The sequence below is a fragment of the Eufriesea mexicana genome, unplaced genomic scaffold, assembly GCF_001483705.2.
Source record: "Eufriesea mexicana isolate 0111107269 unplaced genomic scaffold, ASM148370v2 scaffold4094, whole genome shotgun sequence".
In the NCBI taxonomy this organism is placed as follows: Eukaryota; Metazoa; Arthropoda; class Insecta; order Hymenoptera; family Apidae; genus Eufriesea; species Eufriesea mexicana.
This window is the reverse complement of record NW_016912091.1, coordinates 140,022-157,672: the sequence shown is the minus strand read 5'-3', so window position 1 is coordinate 157,672 and position 17,651 is coordinate 140,022. Positions and strand designations below refer to the sequence as shown.

Here is a 17,651-nt window from a genome sequence, read left to right as displayed (position 1 = left end):
CTCAGTCAACGAGTCGGTCGTGCAATTTTTCTTAACACGCGAGCTGATCTCGTTATACCTTGGCTATATAGCGAACAGCTGGAATTCTCGGTTTCTCCCTTTCCTGTACGAATGTCATCCAATTACCGACTGGAAATGCAATATCCAGGTTTGCTTCCGCGTCCATCGACGGGAAAGAAGCTTGCGTCTCGACACAGCTGCAATCGAATCACGGGAAAAAGTCGCAGAACCACGTTACGCGGAATAATTGGTCGAAGACTCGTTCCCGATCAGTGTACCATCGAGGAGTCTATTTGTCGAGAGTCGGGTCTAGATTTACCAGTTTATGGTGTGCTATCAGTCGTAAACACCGATTCTGGAACCGACACTTTCACGTGACTCTAAAAGTCACGAGCAACTTTCACGGGTTAGGTGCACTTGAGAATACAAACGTTTGTCAAACGTGTCTGACTGTCAAAGGATCACGAATCTGGTTATCGTCAGAGAGATCGCTATGAGCGAGTTAGGGGTTCTGATAAATAGAGGTGAATATTCTTCACAGGGGATCCATGAATCTGTCGATCGTTAGACGTAGTTGGAGAGATCGCTACGAGCGATTTAGGGGCTCTATTTACTGATCAAGAGTATACTAATGGTGAATTACGCAACAAATCGTGAGACTCGAGTCTATAGATTGGCAGTCGTGTGTAAATTCGCTAGTTTACATGGAGTCATGGGTTAGAAATTGATAAATATCGATTCTGGCAGCTTCTGATACTTCAGGAACAAGTTTCGCGTGTTATAAACAGGCCAAGGTATGAACTGTCATATAATAGGTCACCAAATGAAGCTTCTTCACCCGTGAATCGTTAAAGGGATCACTATGGGTGAATTACAGGCTCTATTTACTGATCAAGAGACAGTAGACTGATAGTGAATTACACAACAAATCGTGGGACTTGAGTCTATAGATTGGCAGTCGTGTGTAAATTCGCTAGTTTGCACGGAGTCATAGGTCATGAATTTATAAATACTTATTTTGAAAGCAACCGATACTTCAGGTTTAATTTCCACGTGTTATAAACAGACCAAGGTATGAACTGTCGTATAATAGGTCACCAAATGAAGTTTCTTGATTCGCGAATCGTTAAAGAGGTCGCTATGGGCGAATTAGAGGCTCTGATTGACAGGAAGCACGAATACACCGAAGATAAACCACGTACTGAATCGTAGGACTTGATCCTGTGACAGTGTCTACAGGTCACACTTAAATTCGCCAGTTTATACTAAGTCATAAATTATAAATACCAATTCTGGGAGCAACTAACACCTTGGTACATCCGTGAAATTCACAAATAACTTCCACATATTTCGTACAGACCAGTATCTCTGGATCGGTTGATCGTAAAATGAGTCGCTACGAGCGAATTAGAGGCTCTATTTTCTGATCAAGAATTAGACGCGAATACACCGTGAACCACGTAGTAGTAAACCGTGAGGCTCGTTGCCAACGAGTGTACCATGGAGTACTCTATTGACAGTGGCGTCTAGATTCGCCAGTTTACAGAGACCCATAGTTCGCAGACCCCTATCCCAACACTTTTACACAAGCATGTAACTCACCAGCAACTTTCACGTATTACAAACGAAGCAACGTACAAATATTCGCGTAATAGTTCAGCAAACGAAGCGAATTTCTTCATAAATAATCCACGAATCGTTCGATCCTTAAAGAGAGCCCTACGAGCCAATTATACCCTCTGCTTCCTGATCAAGTAGGAAACACGAATTCACCGAAGCCGATCACCCGTAAACCTTAACCGGTAAATCGTGGTCACGTAAAAGCGAGCGAAAACCTTGGTCACGGGAACTTTCCAGAGATCACGAATGCATTGATCGCTAAGGGGATCGGACGATAAATTCGAGTGATTACCCGTTCACCGAGCACGAGAGCCGCGGATACACTGACGAAGGCAATGGCTCGTGAAGCGTGTAATAAGCCATGGACAACGTAAAAATCGGTAGAGCCTTCGTCGAACGAGTTTTCTGCATGGGTCTGGCGGTGAGTTAGGTAGGTCGCGCGGTGAATACGTGGCTTTAGGTTTTAGGCTACGACTCGCAAACGCACTGACGAGCACGGATGGTCCATGAACCGTGTCAGAAGGTATCGGTCGAGTGGAAGTCAGCGAAACGTTCGCCACACTGTGCAGAGATCATGAAGCTACTGACTGGTGAAGAGATTGTGCAGTACACGTAGGCGTTCGTTCATCAAACGAGCGTGTTGCAAATACACTGACCAAGACAGTGGCTGTGAATCGGTCGAGGGAACTCGTCAGTACGATGTTCCCTTTAGCTACGATCGTTTCGCGTCACTCTGCTTTCTTCTACCAGTGGTTCTCTCGTCGGTGGTCGTTCCCTGAGCAGTTTCTGGTGCCACTGCATGCGAATTTTAAGGTGGAATGCACGCAACCGCGAGAGCGTAAGTTGCATGCTCGCTGCGTTTAATTATAGACGAATTTGTGATATAATTAGAGACGAGTATGAGATCCTGCGCGCAGAGGTGTGCGAGTGATTAGGCTCGAGCTGATACAAAAGAATCGATTTTTAGCAAGCGATTGATTTTATTTAAAAATTTCTACCGTGCTTCGAATTTTTCCTTCTTTATATTTAATACCGTCCATTTTCGAAATCTCGATGTTTCACGAGAAAGTAGAAATTGAAGGAGTATCAGAGCAGAAGCCTATATTATATGCACTAACGGAATAAAATAAAGACTGCGCGTCTTTGTACAGGGTACCGTAATTGAAAATAAATTGTTCATTTAATAGCACGTTTATATAACAGAATGTTCACATAACGGGTGTCCATACAATAGAGGTTACACTATATTAAGCTTAGGATACTATAATGGGTTACTGATTTCCCCATTCCCTGGTTAATAACTGACGTATCTCAAAACATAATTTTAAATGCAAATTTTATAATGGAACTGGACGTTAGCTGAAGGTATAACTTCACGTGTGTTCTGATTACATGTGGATCAACGTAGAGAGTTTGTTGCAACGATGTTTTCTTTAGCTAGGCCTATAATTGCAGCGTGAAACACGTTTTTAGTGGTGGTTCGCGATCTTAGCAGCTGATTTTAAAAGAAAATGTATCTAATAGCGATAGTGTGCACGTGTGCATGTCTATAGCGTGAGAGTGTATGTACGTTGCGACTTTTAATTATAGATGAGTTTAGAAATGCGTCAGAGCGGCGTTCCCTTTAACTATGATCGTAACGCATCAAGGCGCGTTTCGAAAGAAGCCTTTCAGGTTCTTGGAGGTAGATTTTAAAATTAAATTGCACCTAACGTTACGCTACGTGTATGTACGTGCGTCGAGGAGCATATGTGACTATAACAAAGATTTTAGCTATGGACAGACGAGAAAATGTTATAAATGTAAACTGTATGAATGCGTTGAAGATAAAAATTAGAATTGGCAAGATAAGAAATGAAAATTAAATAAAATTTGTAATTAATACTCGGTATATGTTGGAATTTCAAATTCAGTTGGCTTCTTCGACGCGCATAGATCTGCTTCTACGATTGTTGACATTCATTGACATTATTTAGCAGCTTTATAGAAACATCAATGAAGATTTTCTAGGAACTAACGAAGATATTTATTTCTTTCTCTTTTTCCGGAAAATTGTTTTAAAGAGCAGTAATCGCTGATTGTAGACATAAAGATAGGTTAACAAATTTTTTAACCTTCCTAAACCATGCAAATCCCAATGGAACCAGAGATATAACAATATTAGGGAAAATAATTATACTCGTGTACTTCTGAATCATTGTCTATACTCCAACACCGATATTTGTAAATAGTAATTTTTATATTTTTCGATCTATACCTATATATTATAATAAATTTTCAATATTACCTGAAAAGCAATAATTAATTTTCACGATTTCTAAATCATCTTCTACGCACTAATACAAACTTCCGAATTTATATATCAATGTTAATAAAACTAATAATTCATTTTTTACACTTTTGAATCATCCTCTAACACTCTTTGACTAATTTAAGAAGTAAATTTTTAAATATATGTATCATTATTAATAAGAATAATTAATTTTCATGAGTTTTGAATCATCCTCTACCACTCTTGAACTAATTTAAGAAGTAAATTTTTAAATATACGTATATTTAATATTAATAAAACTAATAATTCATTTTTATTATTTTTGTATCATCCTCTACCACTCTTGAACTAATTTAAGAAGTAAATTTTTAAATATACGTATATTTAATATTAATAAAACTAATAATTCATTTTTATTATTTTTGTATCATCCTCTACTACTCTTGAACTAATTTAAGAAGTAAATTTTTAAATACACATATCAATATTAATAATAATTAATTTTTATCGTTTTTGAATCGTCCTCTACCCCTTCTGCGCTGATTTCAAAAGTAAATTTCCAAATCAATAATTAATATTCCTATATTTATAACCTATGAATACCTCTCAACTAGCTAACACAAACTTTCATAAATTCGTACAAACGCTAGGAAAAATGAATAATTCATTTTCGCAACCTGAATCTCCGAGTCGCCATCTACGTGCTAATGCAGGCTAGGTACTCGAGTGTCTACTGGCAACGTTAGACAAAGAATGCTCGTTCGAACCGATTCGTACTCGCATATGCAAGAGTTGGTCGAGCGATCGTTGACCTAACGTGACGTACAACGTGAGAACATGAATCGACGACCCTGAAATGTTGCGTTCAATTGCACTTTGTTCTTAAAATGGAATCGCGTTGATTCACCGTTCGGAGACGCGTCACACCGACTTTCCGGTTTTTCGTTTTGCGTGATCAAATATAACCGGGAAAAGTCGAAATGACGACCACCGTCGCGGTTATTACGTCGATTCTCTGGCCAGGAAATTGACGTAACTCGAACGTACCCTCGACGTTAAAATGATTTGTATGGGACCCCATTACGCTCTAATGGAACGACACTGTACCCCCTGCAGCCGTTACAATCTGTCGACGATTCCAATTAACGAGTTGAATTTTCTACTTCGGTGTTTCCTCGTTAATGGCGGCCATCTTTCTTTCCTTTTGTAACTGAGCGGTTGCCTTATCCGACGTGTAATTTATCAACGAGTGACGTTTTATGGTGGGAACTTTGGTCTTAGTTCCATGAAATTTGTTCAATCTGGGAATGATTTTTATACACTGTCTATAACGCGAGATTATAAAATTAATCAATTTTTATTTTAACCCTTTGCACTCGACGACATTTTCGTTACAGAAAAATAGTAAAATGGAAGACTTTCTAAGTCAACGGTATTTTCAAAACCGTAAATAAGAAATCGTATAGAAATTAACCCATTTACATCCAAGCGCGGAATATTCCGCGAGCCACGACTGTCGCCTATCACCGAGCGCGGAATATTCCGCGAACTACGACTGTCGCCTATCACCGAGCGCGGAATATTCCGCGAACTACGACAGTCGTCTATCACCGAGCGCGGAATATTCCGCGAACTACGACTGTCGCTTATCACCGAGCGCGCAATGATCCGCGAGCTGACTTTTTCAATTACCAGTTGCTCAATATTCTCCATATGCCACAGATCACGTTTCAACCCTTTTGTCAGCATCTCGTCTACGTCGGTTCATTATATTCTTAACAAGTTTTACTTTTATTGCGAAAATCCTTTTAACTGCCATTATGAGTGGGTGCTAATACGCGCGCGGTGATAGTGGCTAGTCAGTTGAACGTCGCTGATGCCTGAACAAGGCACCTTAAGTAGAGCCATGATGCAAATGAGTTAAGGCGTAGAATTATTATATTTCAATGTTCCACGTATCGTTGGATAATTTTAAATTTGATATATTAATTAACATCGATCTTTAGAATCGGATTAAAATGGCGACTAAGGGGGTTGTGCACCTCTCGAGTGCAAAAGGTTAATATTGGTCTTCGTGTTTTCAATTTTGGAAATGTCTTTTTACGCAATATTTTTTACTCTTCTATTTTGCAGAGGCAAAAATTGAAATCATAGAATTGAGTGACAGGTGTGTAATTTGTTCGATGACTCGACATTACGTAATTAGAATGGATTTGTATTTTAATATCTTTGCACCTTAGACCCATTGATACAAACCTATTAATATTCTTTTACACAGGGTTGTGCTACCATTACGTGGCAATTATGGCACGACAATAATTAAATTACCTCCTTGAATATCAATTACTACAGAGCCAATATGTAATACGTAACTGAATAAAGTACACAGAAATAATATTAATTACGGTGACACGATGTATAATGTATACTGATATATGAATAAATATAATTACACTCCTATCTCGATGAAAGTCAATACTAGTCTCGTTAAAGGCAGCTGCAACCCTCTGATGACTTCAAAAACAAATAGTTCTATAGTCAGATACATCAACGATCCGCCAAACCATTACCACCATATCCTATTTATTATTCCATTATTTTTATCCTCGACACGTGTCATTCGTCAAAACTAAAAATTCGCTTCAATGCAAAGTTAAGAAGCCTTATATGTGCCTATAATTATGAAAGTGGTCTAAGTCATCGACTTAAAAGGAACGATTTTATTATTTATTTCGTGTCGCATTCATTTATATTACGATAAAATATATTTATTTTCTACAAAACAGTGAAGAATCGAATCGTTAGATTAAGTTCGTAGCTTTATCGCAATTAATTTTGCAATTTATAACGTATTCAAACGTCGAAGCTTTTAACCCTTTGATTTTTTGGCTAAAGAAGGCTACGAGTTGAAAAATTTTCTGCTATAAGGCTGATGATATTTTTCGAACAGTAAATAAGAAATCGTATAATAGTTAACACGTAGAATTATTTAATTTCGATATTTCATAAATTCGAAATTTTATCAAATGGCGACTGAAGAGCGCCTCTCGAGTGCAAAGGGTTAATACTTCGGAAGCAAATATAAGTGACTTAGGCCACTTTCGTAATCACAGGCACGTATCTTCCTTTTTCCCAAAAATGAAACCACGAAAAATCTCGTCCCTTCACTGCACCAAAATGTTTCCATTCGTGCCTCCATTTTATGTCCATTGAAAACCATTTCGCGAAATCCCCTTTCCCCATCGCGAATGCCTTTAAACTCCATTTTCTCGCGAAACGAGAGACCTCGTCCATCAGTACGGTACGCTAGAATTCGCAAGAGACGCGAGCGAGAACTCCATCAACGGCAACGTTTGCACACGAAACTGCCGAACTCCTGTTGAAGCGACACTCGGCACCAAATACGTTTAGGGGAGTGGGAAATGTCAGAGGTCGGACGGGAAATACCTTTTTTGAGAATCCAGGCGAGCTCGTTCTCCAGTGGCGGATTCTCCACTTCGAACTCCTTGATGAGATCCTTCGAGTAAACAGGATCATCGTCCTGGCTCCACCAGGCAGCCGTGACCCTCCTCAACGTGCCGCCAACACCCTTAGCGTTCGAGTAATAATGCAGGGCCAGCATTATTTCCCATCGTCACTTCCCGTGACCGGACCTTTGCCCATGCTATCGACCCTTGCCGCGATGACATCGCCTCCAGAGTTCTGGCTATCGACTCACTGCCAACTTGGATCACGCTCTCGCCCAATTCTCATCCCCGACAAGTCATCCTCGAAGTCCTTCACCACAAACCAAGTCCTTGTTCCTCGGCAATTTTGATTAATTATGTTTATGCCTCTTCTGGATCATATTTTCACTCCTTCTTCCTGGGTCTTATCTATGATCTCGTCCTTAGACGTTTATTCGGGATTTTGAGGTTATGTCTAGCGAAGAGTATCGAGACTGGGTTAATAATCGATAGATTGGAAAGAAAGGTCGAGATTTTGGGAAAACTGAGAATCTCTTTGACGATCGTTGGATATTCGAACAAATTTGAGTTTCGAAGTCTTTGAGATTCACTTTTGGGGGTCAGTGAGATCCACTTTAGGAAGGGGACCGAATATGGACTCTGAAGGACTCGAATTCTTAAGTTGTAGGTGGTCGAGTGGATTTTCGAGTTGTCAGGCGAATTTGGTAAAATATCCTGAATGTTGGAGAGGATTAACACTAGAACTACTGATTTTTAACCTTTTCGGTACTACTGCCGCCCATTGGCAGCGGCCATGATACGTTCTCTGGGTACTACCGTTGCCTATTGGCGGCATCCACGAAACGTCACCCATGACTGTCGCGACCCGAATGAAAATTCATACAAGTCCACGGTGAAGCCTCGACTTCCCTTAAATAGAAGTTCCCACGACACCTAAGTATTCCAGTGTCTAAGGCAGGGCCTGCTAAGCAAGCCTTACTGATGAGTCCGCTAGCAGGCCCGGGATGAAACGCATCCCTTCCTTTTCTCGTCGTCCTTCTACCTGCTACCCCATCTATAGCAACGACGACCACGGGGATACCACTAGGCTATGCACTACAGGAACAACAGCCCATCATCAGAGGGACAAAAGGAGACAGCACTACTGCATTTAGCCAACCTCTCCCTTGGAGACGGAATATTGGGAGCGGGGTATATACCGAAGATACTTCTACCCCTAACTATGAATACCGCAAAACACGCTTTCGTAGCTTGCAGTGTAAACCACTCTTGTGAAAAACTTCCTCGTATCAGGAATGTATAACCGCGACCGTCCTTTCCGTACCGCGAAAGGGTTAGTGGGCACGTAACTATAACGTGCACACAGATTATAGTAATTTCAAGAGGTACGATGAATACGAGTGAATATATCGATTACAGTTCCTTCTTAATACGAGTTGATACCAATTTTATTCTTAAAACAGGTGTATGTGTTCGGTGATTGCAAGAAGGAAAATTCTGGGAGCAGTCATTTTCACTGGGTTGGTAGTTCTAGTGTTAAGAGAAGATTGGTCTCGCTAATCCCGCGGCCTTGTGGCGATAGGAATGTCGAGACGCGGAGAAAGGATGTTTCAAGGGGCACAAATTGAATTCCATTGGCCTCGATTATGGTCAATTACGTGGATTATGATGTTCCACGATAGGCGCACGAAAAGGAAAAAGAGAGTCAGACTGGGTCTGACGTCGAGACTGGTTTTCTCTTTTTTACTTTTCTCTTATTGTTATTTAATATTTGGAGGAAGGAAGAGTTATATCGCATTATTCTCCTATTCGTGTTCTTTCAGCGAGGTCTTTTACACGCACGAAACTCCAACACAAGGGCTGAAATCTAATTCATCAGTGCAACGTCGAACGTATCGAATATCTGATGCAATTTCATCATAGGAAAAAGAAGTTCTCAAGGACACGCGAACAAAAATGGATATCCAGGTAATCGATAGATACAAGAAATCGAGCTTGCACAGGTGTTTCTGGAGCAGAAAATTTATCGACAAGGAATTCGATAAATTTACATGAAATACGCTTACGTTAAATCTATCTGCGATTAAATCTGAACAGATAGATTCCCAAAAATAAATTTCACTCCGAATTTTTTACTTCGATCTCGAAATGTAACTCGGTAAGGTGAAACAAACGTAATAAAATACAAACATTGACAACCACGAAGCAACAAAAATAAAACAAAAGATAAAAAATTCGAATGTTAATGATCCAATACGTAAAATTTCTATAATCAATTCTGAAGTTGTAAAATTGATCGAAAAATCACAATAATTCACTAAAAGAAATCATACTATAGTTTCTGAACAAATTTTCGATATACATAGAAAATAACTGAGATCTAGAAAATATCAATAAACCAAAAAGTACAAAATCCTACTGTCAATAGTCTAATAACTATAATTTCTATAGCCACACGAAAGTTCTAAAGTTTATTAAAGAAATTACTTAAAAAGTTTTTAATATCCACGAAAAAGAAAAAGAATTGAGAATCAAAAAGAATCGAATGTTATTGATTCAATAGATAAAATTCCTATAATCAATTCTGAAGTTGTAAAATTGATCGAAAAATCACAATAATTCGCTAAAAGAAATCATACTATACTCCCTGAACAAATTTTCGATATACATAGAAAATAACTGAGATCTAGAAAATATCAATAAACCAAAAAGTACAAAATCCTACTGTCAATAGTCTAATAACTATAATTTCTATAGCCACACGAAAGTTCTAAAGTTTATTAAAGAAATTACTTAAAAAGATTTTAATATCCACGAAAAAGAAAAAGAATTGAGAATCAAAAAGAATCGAATGTTATTGATTCAATAGATAAAATTCCTATAATCAATTCTGAAGTTGTAAAATTGATCGAAAAATCACAATAATTCGCTAAAAGAAATCATACTATACTCCCTGAACAAATTTTCGATAAACATGAAAAAGAATTGGATCTAGAAAATGTCAATAAATCAAAAGAAGCCTACTGTCAACAGTCTAATAATTATAATTTCTATAGCCACACGAAAGTTCTAAAGTTTATTAAAGAAATTATTTAAACAAATTTTAATATACACGAAAAATAAAAAGAATTGAAAATCAAAAAGAATCGAATGTCATTGATCCAATATCCACAATTGCTATAATTAGAGTAAATTGTAAAATTTATTAAAAAACCGCGCAAAATTTAAAACAAAAATTTTATCGTACCAATGAATTTCCGATAGAACCGAAAAAGAAAATGGAGCCAAAAAATCTCGACCACCAGTAGGAGTAAGAATTAGATGAATTAAAAATCAGAATATTCGTGCTCCTAACCAAAACTTTATCGAGGTCGGAAATAAATTGAAGCGGGTACGGATAAAACCGAGGATCGAAATAGAGATTCGCTTGGCCGGTGACACTTCAGCTGTTGGCTGAATCGCGTCAAAAGGTAGCTGGATGGATCTCGAATCCGCAGAGAGAGCCTTTTAAATTACGACCCAACTGTTCGTACAGTGTCTCAAAGATTTACCGATGCTCTAATTGATTTACGGCAGGAATCCAAATTTATCGTTGGCGCGAATCGTTTCACGGATAACAACTTCTTTGCGGGACTTACCAGACAACGGAAACACGTGGATGTTCGTGGTATTCTGTCAACGTTGTCATTACCTTCTCTCCACCTTATCCGACAGAGCAGATAAAAATCTCGATGAAGAATTCGGAACGAAACTAGCTTAATATTATTAAAGCCGAGAAACTGGCAAGACAGGAGCGAAATTAAATTTCACATTTCTCAAATTTAATACATCGTGGAAACATCAGATATTTTGGAACAACACGACAGATACGAGGCAATTTGTCTGCAAATTTTCGAGGATAGGCTGATTTAGGAAGGACGATTATTTATAGTCTAGGATCGGCTGTACACGCTGCAGGTACAGGCGTAGAATGAACATTCGAAGAAAGTGGATGCAGTCAGCGCTAAAATTTGCTCGTACCATCAAACGAGAGTCAGATCTTTGATCCCCGTTTAGGAATGAAATTAATTTTCAACGAAAAATCCGAAGAGCAGATGAAGCTAGATTCCGCGAATCTTCAGCTGTGGATCTTCGTAAAAACTCACGAGTACAATATCAAAACGTTGTCGCAGATGCAGGACGTATAAATAGAGGTGCGTCCATTGCCAATCATTCGGATACGTGACGGGTAATTGACAGTTGGCCCATGCCCAAGCGTAAGGTGGTCACTCTAATCGCGATATCTCTGCACCAATAGGTCCCTCTAGATACCCATCTCGACAATAATTATCACTCACGATCCACGTTGCTCATACATAAACATCCTGCTAACATCTACCCAACGCGCCCAAATATCGCGCTATAAAAAGCCTCCTTAAACTCGTGTACCAGCTATATTACACTTCTCTAAGATCCTTCAAGATCCTTCGTGTCTCTTGCAAAGTTAGCGAAGTCGTGCAAGCAAATCTGACATCTCGGGAGAATCTACATTCGATGGAACCTCGATTATCATGCAAGGCGTCAAAGGAGGTACGACAACTTCTCGGAACTTTGCAAAAGGGAAACGACAGTCCGACACGTTGAGTCGTGGCCGGTGACCAGGGAAGAGGTAGGTCTAAAGGACCATTCGCGTCTGAAAGAGTTTCTAGGCTCTCGAGTTCGTGTTAATGAACCACCGTTTCACCTGACAACTCTATATCCGCGACAGGGTTACTTCGATGCCGATAATCATCGCCTTTGACCGACGCGCCGCGAGGTTCGCCGGTTCCGTCGCTGGCGAACCGAATAACCGTCTCTGACTACTCCGCGTCTTCCTTCTGTTGCCGACCACCACCTCATCGACGATGCTCGTCATCGTCATGGACGATCGTGCCAAGAATAACTCCACACGAAAGCCGGGGGTTCTTGCCAAGAAAAAATTCAACCGAGATCCCTGCTTCTTCCGTTTCGGACCTTTTCTATTAAACTTGCTTTAATTAGGGGAAACAGAGATGGCTAGATACGTGGATGGGTTAGGTCGAGCCTTTCGTCGCCGGAGCGGAACGTGTCTCGGTCAGATTGGGTGCAGTTGGTATCGATGGTCCGTAGAGGCACCTGGTCGATGGCAACGCTCGGGATGCTCGAGTAAATCTGGCGATCTACCAGCAAGGGGCTCGTCTGGCCAATTCCACCTTTTACGACGTTACTCGCGTGTTACGAGTATTTTCAAGGTAAAAACCGCTTGTTTACTAGCGCTATGCGTTTTCATCTCTGCTTCTCTCTCTTCCCTCGGTTATTTTCCATTTCACATATTTTCCTCCATTTTTATCCCGTTTTATTTTTTCATCTTTCTGTTTGGGTATGCGCACGCGCCCGCGTGTGTTTCTATTTAGTTGATTTTTCAGATATATACGTGTGACTGGTTTTAGGTACATGTTTTCGCTGGGGCTTATTTTTGGGCTACGAGAATATGTTTGTTTCCGTTTTTCCGTACAGTTGGATTATTTAAACGCTTCTTATTTTTGCTAGGGTTGTGTGAGGGTAAATCGTAGGTGGACTGCACGATTACATGATACGTGCTGATTATTTTCTAGCCGGTTCTAAATTACAACGAGTCGCGCAATAGAGAGCAGACGGAGTGAAGATATTTGGAAAGCGAGTAACTAGAGGATGGTTCGAGATGAGATACGATTATCGTTCCTTATGCAACGCGATACGAATAATTTCGGGAGTATCTTAAAATCGAGCAGACGCGGCTGCAGAAATACCTCCAAGCCGAATTCCTTCGCTAAATTCGAACTAAAAGGCGACACGCAGATTCCGGGAATAACGAAAAACCGAAAATAATTCAGGCACCGATTTTTTGACTAAAGAAGAGTAGGGGTTTAAAAATTTTCTGTCATAAAGCTGATGATATTCTGTTCAGCGGTAAATAAGAAATCGAGTAATAATTAAAACGTAGAATTATTTGCATACCGTTACATTATCTTAGATTTGGTATATTAATTAATATTGCAGGATGGAGAAACTGGTCTTGAGACACTGAAAATTCACGAAAGAACAGGAACGCAATAACGCAAACTCAAAACTCGTAAACTGATTTAACTTAGGGAAAGAACACCAAGATAACGAAAACACACAAAGACGCACTCTTTTAAAACTCTCTTTCCAACACCAAGCGACTCACGCTTGTGCTGGTCACAACCGATTTCCAAGGACTCTGTTTTGGTTGTCAAGGACCACGCTTTTATGCTTTCCTTAACCTACGCTTCGCCTCCCCGTAGAGGAGTCGCGCAACTTAATTTTGTTATATAGAATAACTTTTCGATTTGCTTCTAGAAGATATCGATCGGTTTACAATTTGTTTTTGTTGGCAATAGCCGATTCGCGATTTCTTTTGGTATCCTACAATATCCATCTTCGAAATTTTATCTAATGATGACTGAGGGTCACCTCTCGTGTGCAGAGGGTTAATTGCGAGAAATTGTGCACCTAGGAAGCATTCGATTTTAGATAACTACTATATTATATCTGTATAGACTATGATAAAATTACGAAGTTTTCCTGGATTTGTAGAAACTTTATATATGTTGATACACGTTAAATGTAATTTCAGATAAATAACAAACTTATTTGTGGTAGGAAGAACTTATGAAAAACTATAGCAAATTTTTGGAACCATGCTATAGTGTAGTAATGGTTACATAGATTTTTAACACTAGGTTTACGGACGCTATTTGTATACCTATTTCTAAGGACACTTGTCAAATTGACAGGTAAAGGAAACCACGTGCCTTTTTTTTAACGATTAGTTTAATTTAAAAACAATTATATATTATATTAACCCTTTGCACTCGACGACTTTTTGGCTAGAGAAGACTAAAAATTCAAAGATTCTCTACTAAAATACTGACGATACTTTTGTGAGCAATAAATAAAGAATTGTATAATAATAGAATTGTAGAATTATTTGATTTCGATACCTCGCACACTGTTAAATTACATTAAATTTGATATATTAATTAATATCGATGTTCCAAATTTTATGAAATGGTGACTGAAGATCACCTCCCGAATGCAAAGGGTTAACAGAGTCTTAATATAAGAAAACTAAATCTGTTATCATGGTATAATTAGAGCAAACCTTCCGTCAAATTGGCGGGTTCCGCAAATCTAGTGTTAAATATATATGTGTTGATATAACAAAGGAGCGATGATGTATGTAAGAAAGGGACGAGTAGGAACAAGTATGCATGGGATGGCAATATCTAATGGATTCAGGTTATTATGATAAATGAGTATGCCTGTAATGATTGAGTATGTCCATGTAATGCATGAAAGAAGAACAAAACGAGAAAGATTTGGCATATCGACAGTTGCAATTGAGTTTTAATAGCGAAAAATGGTGCGAGCATGTGATTGCGATAAATTAATTATATTTAAACTTAAAATATGTGTTTGATCATTTCTGTAATTAAATAAAGAATTGTTCATATTGTTATTAATATTTCATCCACCACGAACAAATAGCCTCAAATTTATATAAATTTCATACAGGCAGATAAAAGTACCACACAAATAAATACATTTATATTTTCTTTCTAATTTATAAATTTAAACTTGAAGGGTACGAAGAAAATTGAATAGCCATAAAGGTTATCCCTGTCTATCTAGAAGCAAGATAATAAGCTAAAAAAGATCAGGAAACCTGGAGCCAAAATCATCATCGCAGTGCAAGAGGACGAAAAAGGAGGAAGACAATAAAAGAAGAGCAAAATTGCAGTTTGCACGATTAAGCTAGTTAAAAGCGAGTTTGTGAATTTTCGCTAATAGCATTACAGTTCATTAACGATCCGTGTTGTATCTAACGCAGAGAGTTGGTGTCTCTCTGTTCCACGATGTTTCAGTAATTTTCAACCCTAACGAACCCCTCGAGCTAAAGTTAAACCGCACATCCGACCAGAAGTTGGTATCCCGTGGCCACTACGTGAAAGATCGTCCCGATCGTTTATTAACACAGTCCATGTTCCGTCGTGGAATAAGGAAGACCCGTTACGGTCTTCCAACAGCCAGGTCTTAGGGTCGAACAATTCGGCATCGGAATTTTTCGCTCCATGCCTTCAGCATGTTTGAATGCTTTACCTTTTTTCTTTGACTTCTCGTGTCGCGGAACACGAGAATCCTGGAAATCCCTAATTTAACGAAATTAGGCGACGGCTCTTAAGACTTGGCTGACAATAGCCTGAGGGCTCCACGTGGTCCGCACACGTTGGAAGCCTCAGGCCCTCGCTAGGGGTAATAAACGACCATGGGGTCACCAGCGCGCGGGTGAACCCCAGGTACCCCACCTTGGAGGAGAGGGTTTCCTCCACTATCGTTGCTTTTTGGGGGAACCTTCCCTTTCTCCAAGGTCACCGATTTGCGAACCAAGTGAACGCCCTTGGTCAAAGACAGCCAATCATATTTGGCGAACTCCCGATTTTTCCTAAGACCGATCTCAGGAAGATCGAGGAATTCACTTCCGCACGAGCTCTGAGAGACACGGGTTCTCTCCTAACAGTTCGGTTCGAGATCTGAGAGACACGGGTTCTCTCTAAAACACTTCGGTACGAGCTCTGAGAGACACTGTTCTCTTCAAAAGCTCCGTCTAACCGATTCAAATCAACAACACGCCACGGTTCTTTTCGAAACGTCGATCGTCGTAGATACGACTCTTTTCCGCTCGTGCAAGTTAAACAGTTGCCCAATATTAATTTGGCGGGCAACACGTGTCGTAGTCGCGAGACGGCCTTACAACCCGTCGGAAATACGAGAATTTCGATCGCGACGCGACGCGACAGTCCACTTGCATCCTGCTGTGCCCTCTAAGTAAGAAGATTACGGTACTTGGACCCTTGGGCTCTTCTTTGCTATTTTAACTCGGTAATCGATGCAAATGAGACGGTTCGATGTTAACACTTAGCCGACCGTACGCCCCAGAGCGAACTATACGGTTTCCACCGCGTTAGGCAACCCGAATAAGGGGCCTTAAAAATTGATGAATTTTATTATACGTTGTGCTTTATAGAAGCAGTTCGTCAGTAATTGCGAACAACTCGAAATGGAGGTAGTGTGAGGAATAACCGAAAACGAGAAACGCGTTGCTAAGGTCAAAATGGGAGATCTCTCCGATCGGTTGGACACCAGCTTACTTTAAAATGGGGAGATCTCCCTGATCGGTTGGCTAAGTGTTAACGAAATAGGAAGAACCGATGTTCTATGGCTTGACAAGCGTGTATGATGATGTTCACTGGTATAACGTTAGAAATGCCAACTGTAATTGCTATACAAGGAATGGCAAATTGTAGCAAAGTGTCTTAGAAGTTTCCGTGCAGAGCTTCCGGACTTGGTCTATAGAGAACTAGAAAAGTGTCTCGTAAACAGAGGTTCTTGAAAGCTTCGTTAAAAAGTTATGTCAGTGGTATAGTCGGAGAAGAAAATGACTTTGGACTTGTCCTTAATATTATATGGGGTAAAAGAGACGAGTGATGTTAGATCAGATGCGAGATAGGTTTATTCGATTAATTCATTCCTTAAATAGATTGAAAACGAGACCTTAAGTTTTGCATCGATGAAAGCGAATACCGAATTTTTGTATACGTGAGATTTACTTATTTATTTTGCAAACGTAACTATCACGATGCTAAAAATTATTTGAAGATAATAACAAGCTAACGAAGATAATAAGATAATAATATTCGAAAATAATATATAATTTAACCCTTTGTACTCGGCGATTTTGTCGTTACAGAAAAATAGTAATTCGAAGACTTTCTGCCATAAATTCGACGATATTTTTAAAACCGTAAATAAGAAATCGTATATAAATTAATAAGTAGAATTATTTTATTTCTAACTATAGTTTACTTCTAATTTTAAATTTGATATATCAATTAACATCGATCTTCAGAATCCGATTAAAAATGGCGTCTGAGGGTCGCCCCTCTAGGCTGCAAAGGGTTAATGTACATTCTAATAACGAACTGTAGATGATGCTACTTTACTGCTCGATTCATATATTTACTTAAAAGTATATAACAGTACTATTTCGATCTTCCTGAGAGCTACTCTAAATTTCGATAAAAAGAAAAAAATTGAAGGAGGAATTGCAGCAAGCCTTTAGAATGTTCGAATTCTGAAAGCAAGTCGGAGTTGACGAGTTATACAGAGGCTCGCTAAGTTTCATGCTGGAAAGGGTGAAAAGTTGGTACAAACAGTGAATATGGATAGGCGTG

The 17,651-nt window shown here is 39.3% G+C and overlaps 1 protein-coding gene across 10 annotated transcripts in view; it reads right to left on the bottom strand.

Annotated features, from left to right (window-relative positions):
* LOC108551429 (SNF4/AMP-activated protein kinase gamma subunit) overlaps nucleotides 1-17,651 on the bottom strand; it is a 100,429-nt gene that overhangs the window by 6,966 nt on the left and 75,812 nt on the right. The window contains exons 1-2 of one of the 10 annotated variants that reach the window (XM_017905600.1): nucleotides 12,083-12,192; nucleotides 7,340-7,813 (exon numbers count right to left, since the gene is read on the bottom strand). The exons of 8 other annotated variants lie outside the window; for them this stretch is intronic. In XM_017905600.1, the coding sequence (XP_017761089.1) occupies nucleotides 7,340-7,514 (175 nt within the window). In that variant the 5' untranslated portion in view covers nucleotides 7,515-7,813; nucleotides 12,083-12,192. Of the gene's footprint in view, nucleotides 1-7,339; nucleotides 7,814-8,117; nucleotides 8,136-12,082; nucleotides 12,193-17,651 lie in introns of those variants that run through there. One more of the 10 variants, XM_017905601.1, reaches the window with a different exon arrangement.